Here is a 5,938-nt window from a genome sequence, read left to right on the forward strand (position 1 = left end):
TGGGCCGCGACCCCTTTGGGGGTCGAACGACCTTTTCACAGGGGTCGCCTAAGACCATCGGGAAACACATCTATAATGACATATTGTTTTTTGTGATTAGTCACTATGCTTTACTTATGTTCAATTTGTAACAATGGAATTGGGGGTCACCACAACATGAGGAGCTGTATTAAAGGGTCGCGGCATTAGGAAGGTTGAGAACCACTGCTTTAGAAGAAACGTTTGAAATCCTTTAGGACTGGGCCCACCTTTTAAAGTGTGGACCTTACAGGTAAACGAGGGTCAATAAGTACACTCCAACACCCTTTCTCCAGCGAAAGACACTAGAGAAAACTAGATTCCTGGTTGATTCTTGTTGCTACAAGAAGCTATAACTCAATGTAAGGCAGAACAAAGATAAAGATAAAGCCTTGAGCCCTGGCTGGTTTGGCTCAATGGATAGAGCATCAGCCTGTGGACTGAAGGGTCCCGGGTTTGATTCCAGTCAAGGGCACATGCCCGGGTTGAGGGCTCGATCCCCAGTAAGGGGGTGTGCAGGAGGCAGCCAATGATTCTCTCTCATCACTGATGTTTCTATCTCTTCCTTTCCCTTCCTCTCTGAAGTCAATAAAAAATATTTTTTTTTAAAAAAAAAAAAAGATAAAGCCTTGAACCTGAGCTTAGCCGGGGGAGCCCATCAGCTGTATGGCTGGATCTATTTGTACGCATCACCATGTAGTAGGAACTTCAGTAGAAGAAGGTTATTATCATTTCATGTTTCTTTTTTGAAAACTGCTTGCTCAGATTTTCTAATAATATTTTGGAATGATTTTTAAAACCTTAGATTTCTTTAGTATTTGTATTTTTTGAAGCAGTTCTGGTAAGTGGAACCTACCCTCGTAGTTAGAAACAGCAAACCTCCCCAATTAGCTGTTAATCGGTTAAAGGGACTTGGAACAGAAAAGGTAGCAAAAAAGAGACAAAATATTGAACATGAATGTATTTGCCAAGTAAAGGGAGAGCTCGAAACATTACCAAATGCACTAATCCTACTAGTTTGTCTGATGTAGCAAAGTATCTGAAATCAATAAAAAAAATATATTTTAAAAAATTTTATAAATGATTCAAAGGAATATATCAAATGCCAACACTGTTATCTTTGTATGGTGAGACCATGGCTAAATTCATTTGTTCTGTATTTTCCAAAATCTATTAACAGAATTAGTTACTTTTATAATAGTGAAGTAAATGTCATTTGCAAATGAGTATCAGAATTTTCCCATGTATAACCAACACATTACTGGCATTTGATAATATCCAGCTCTAGTAATAAGCAAAACTTACGGGCAAGATTTCAAAGGATATCAGATCATGATTCCCTTGCTTTCCGGATGTGAATATTTATTTCTGGCTCAACAGCCAAATCTTTCAAATAGAGATCAGGTCATGCGCGAAACATTCCATATAAATGAACCTCGTTGTTGTTAGGATTTATTCATAATTTTCACTTATTATTTTCAAATGTAGGCATGACCCTCCCAACTGGCGAGTCGTCTGTCTTTGGGTATTTTGTGGATTTACAGCAGTGCGAGTTCATCCGCTGGTCAGAACTGCTTCCCAACGTCCAGACACTAATTCAAAGAGGTAAGTCATTACTGGGACTGTGCTCTGATTTCTCTAAAATATTAGGAATACTTCATATATAAAAGTACTGTAGTTATGTCAGCAACTTGGAGGCCTGATAGATTCCAAGGTTGTGCAGGAACCAATAAGTAATGAATAATATAAGAATAAATTGTGTTTCGTGTACTCACAGTTGTACACCTACATTTGCTCCACCCTATATGTTTACAAAACATGTCTTTTATTAAAAAACATCTTTGGCCCTAACCGGCTCAGTGGATAGAGCATCGACTGAAGGGTCCCAGGTTCGATCCCGGTCAAGGGCATGTACCTTGGTTGCGGGCACCTCCCCAGTAGGGGGTGTGCAGGAGGCAGCTGATCGATGTTTCTCTCTCATCAGTGTTTCTAACTCTCTATCCCTCTCCCTTCCTCTCTGTAAAAAAAAATCAATAAAATACATATTTTTTAAAAAACATCTTTGGTTTCGGAGAAAGTTGGAATGTATTTGATTAAGGTGGTTGTACATTGTAAAACTGTAGTTCATGGAAAGTCTTACTAGTGGAAATATTATTTTACGTAGCTGGGATTATTGAAAGGAGAAAAGGGGAGAGGGCCTCTTCTAAAACAGGAAAAACATATGTACATACTGCAGTTAATTGTAAAGGAAACTTTAAATTAGAACAGAATAATCAGTGTGACCGATATCCATATATGCTATATTGCTTTTGTTCTCAACCTTATACAAATGTAAGAAAAAAATACATAGAAAGTTGTAGTATTTTGAGAGCTTGGTTGAAGGTTGAGGCAGGAATTTAATGATGAAGCTTCACGTCGATTTCTTGCAAATACAAGGAATTCAATATGCAAATACAAGGAATTCATTATGCAAATACAAGGAATTCATTATGCAAATACAAGGAAATCAGTATGCAAATTGCATCGATTTGCCTTGAGATTAGGTTTCACTCATCAAAGAATTTCATAGTTTGGTTATAAGAATTTTTAGAGAAAACAACCAGAGCTATCAAGTCATAAAGCATCCAGAAAGTTCTAACTCCAAATGCATTTCAGTTGAAAATAGCAGGGTTCTATTATACAATATTTGTCCCAGTAAGTATTAGTGGCTGATCATATTTATTTAAAACCTATGAATTGCCCTAACCGGTTTGGCTCAGTAGATAGAGCGTCGGCCTGCGGACTGAATGGTCCCAGGTTCAATTCCGGTCAAGGGCAAGGGCATGTACCTTGGTTGCAGGCACATCCCCAGTAGGGTGTGTACAGGAGGCAGCTGATAGATGTTTCGCTCTCATTGATGTTTCTAACTCTCTATCCCTCTCCTTCTCTGTAAAAAAATCAATAAAATATATTTTTAAAAATAAAACCTATGGATTATGTTTATCACATGTTAGTGCTAACATTGAGTCATTTTGATCTTAGTTTTTACTACTGCATAGAAAAAACATAACTGGGTATCGACGCATGTAACTCGGTATTTTAGGGTACCACTCCTATAGGAAAGTGTTGGTCTTTTCTAGAGTATGGGATATAGGTGACTAGGATATAGGGATGACTAGGATATATAACCGTGCAGTGCATACCTTCCCATACTGTTCAACTGTGTACCAGGTAAACGTCCTATGGATTGTTTATCACATGTTAGTGCTAACATTGATTGGGTCATTTTGATCTTAGTTTTTACTATTACATAGAAAAAACATAACTGGGTATCGACGCGCATAACGTGGTATTTTAGGGTACCACTCCTATGGGAAAGCGTTGGTCTTTTCTAGAGTGTGGGAAATAGGTGACTAGGATATAGGGATGACTAGGATATATAACCGTGCAGTGCATACCTTCCCATACTGTTCAACTGTGTACCAGGTAAACGTTTTAGCTATTCAATTTTTAATTTAAAAAAGAGTGAATAAAAGTTGAGGAAGTGAGGTTCTGTTATATTTATCCCTTTTGAGAGTTTTGGCTGTGTAATAGAGGAAAGAATTGCGGCGGTATTAGCGAGCCGTGGGGATAAGGAAGATTTGGTTTAGGTTTTTTGGGGGGCTGTTTTAATTCATATAAGATTGCCTTTATTCACCTGGTTTTTACGAACCAAAATGTTAATTTCACATGGTTCAACCAATAAAAAGATTGGAGATATTAGCACATATGTGTTTGTCCAATGGAAAATTCCAATAAAATGAAAAGCAGATAGTGGCAGGGGAGAAGGATCTATCATAATAAAAGCGTATTATGCTAATTAGACCAGACGTCCTTCCGGATGACCTTCCGGATGAAGCTGGGGCTGCAAGGGAAGCCCGGGTCCCGGGTGCCAGAGGGAAGCCGGTGCCAGCAGCCTGGAAATGAAGGCCTATTCTTGCACGAATTTCGTGCATCGGGCCTCTAGTTATCAAAGAAGTGAAGTTCTTTTTCCATTGTTGGTTTTTTGCTTGCCTGTTCTTCATTTATCTTGATTGTTGAAAGTATTACAGATGTCCCGTTTGTCACCCCCTCACCCCAGGCCTTCACTGAAGTACCTTTAGAAAGGATGGCAGGAGCCTTCGGCAGGAGAGCCGCTCTCTGCAATTCCCTGGAGGGAAGGAGGAGGGGACGCTTGCCTCGCAGGGGAGAGCAGATTCGTAGGCGGGGTGGCAGGAGGGTCCGTCTGCACCTGGTGGGCCTAGCAGGCGTGCGGGGAGCTCACCCTCGCAGAGTCTGAATGAAAGAGACGACCTCTGAGATGAGCAGGGACCCTCAGGCCCTTGCAACAGCTCTGCCTCACGTGTATATGTTTCAATGGCTCTATAACGTACCCGCTTTTCCAGAAAGTATTTAGCCCCTAAAAGATAAAGCTAACATTTATTGACAGACTAGAAGCCCGATGCACGAAAATCCGTGCAAGAGTAGGCCTTCCTTCGCCCAGCTGCCGGCACCGGCTTCCCTCCGGGACCCGGGCTGCTTCCCTCCTCCGGCCGCCAGCAGGCACCCGGGACCTGGGCTGGCTTCCCTCGGGCCGGCTTCGTCAGGAAGGACATCCGGAATGACATCCGGAATGACGTCCGGTCTCATTAGCATGTTGCCCTTTTATTATTATAGATGATCTGAAACTTTCTTTTTTAAATGTTACCTTAGGAACCTCAATCCTCGCGGATCCGCAAGGCCCCGGGGAAAGCATCCTGAAGATCACGGAATTCGGGGAGACCGTGAACCACACCGCCTCCCGGGACACCACCTGCCTGTCCTTCCTCATCAGCCTCCTCCTGAAGAGCTTCTGCCCTGTCCTTCTCACAGGTGCGAAGAAATAGCAGCAGCGGCAGAAGTTCAGAGTCAGGAAGAGGCTTAGCGATTATTGTCCACCTGTTTTATAAGTCGGGAGCGGGGGGTGGGGGGGGGGGAGGCTACCTAAAAAGCTTTAGCTATTCCCACCGACAGTGTCCGAATCACACCTCCCCACGTTTGCCAAGTCTCACTTTCCCATCGCCTTCCTGACAAGTCCCAGGAGAACTGTGGCTGAGTGCCTGTGGGCTGAGGTCCTTCGAGGGCCACTGGCGGTAGTAGGGTTGGCTGGTTCCATTAAATCTGCACACATACCTGCACGCGAAGAAACGTGAAGAGCAGAATTGCCCGATTTCCAAAAGCGTTGCACACGTACTTCCTCAAGCCAGCGCTCAAATTTCAAAGGACTGACTCAGTGCAGCTCCTGCTCTGGTTGAATATTTACTTCAACCCATTCAGCCACCTTTTCCCAACTCTCCCAAGTTCTGTTGTCTTTCACCAGAGGCAACAAAATCACCTTCCCAGTTCTGTCCTCAAAGGACTCGGGCAGCAGGGGGTGTGGAAGCTCAGATAACCGTCCGTGGCCTCCAGGGTGGATTAAGGAAATGGTTTTACTCTTTGGTGAACTGTACTAAGGCCATGGCTTCCCAGGCTGCTGCAAGGAGGGCTTTATTCCAATTCCCCCCCCCCCCCCAGGTTGTGTTGTAAAAACATTCAGGGAAATTAATTGCCTGTAGTAGTCGTGCAAAAATATTTGTGACAAGTGCAAATGCATATTATAGAAAAACAATGGTTAATGCCTGATATACTCTCTCATAAGAGATATAAATTAAAGAAATTCTTGGAGAGGTTTTCGTAAGAACTGCTTGGTTCATCCATCCTCCACCATAATTTTATTTTTTAAAGGGAAGAGCAAAAACATACTTTTCATGCAATTTTCAAATCAAAGAAAATGTCATTAGTTTATTTTAATATGTTAGCATCTGTTCGTTTTCTTGCATGTAAATCTAACCTAATGTATCCTTTTCTCCCCCCCGCCCCCCCCCCCCCCCCCCCGCCGGTGGCT

General features: G+C 42.5%; 1 protein-coding gene across 1 annotated transcript in view; it reads left to right on the forward strand.

Annotated features, from left to right (window-relative positions):
* Positions 1 to 5,938, forward strand: part of DNAH14 (dynein, axonemal, heavy chain 14) — a 152,975-nt gene that overhangs the window by 81,682 nt on the left and 65,355 nt on the right. The window contains exons 38-39 of the mRNA XM_014539918.1: positions 1,507 to 1,623; positions 4,729 to 4,887. Coding sequence (XP_014395404.1) covers positions 1,507 to 1,623; positions 4,729 to 4,887 — 276 coding nt within the window. The remainder of the gene's footprint in view (positions 1 to 1,506; positions 1,624 to 4,728; positions 4,888 to 5,938) is intronic.

Source organism: Myotis brandtii, unplaced genomic scaffold (assembly GCF_000412655.1).
Source record: "Myotis brandtii unplaced genomic scaffold, ASM41265v1 scaffold231, whole genome shotgun sequence".
In the NCBI taxonomy this organism is placed as follows: domain Eukaryota; kingdom Metazoa; phylum Chordata; class Mammalia; order Chiroptera; family Vespertilionidae; genus Myotis; species Myotis brandtii.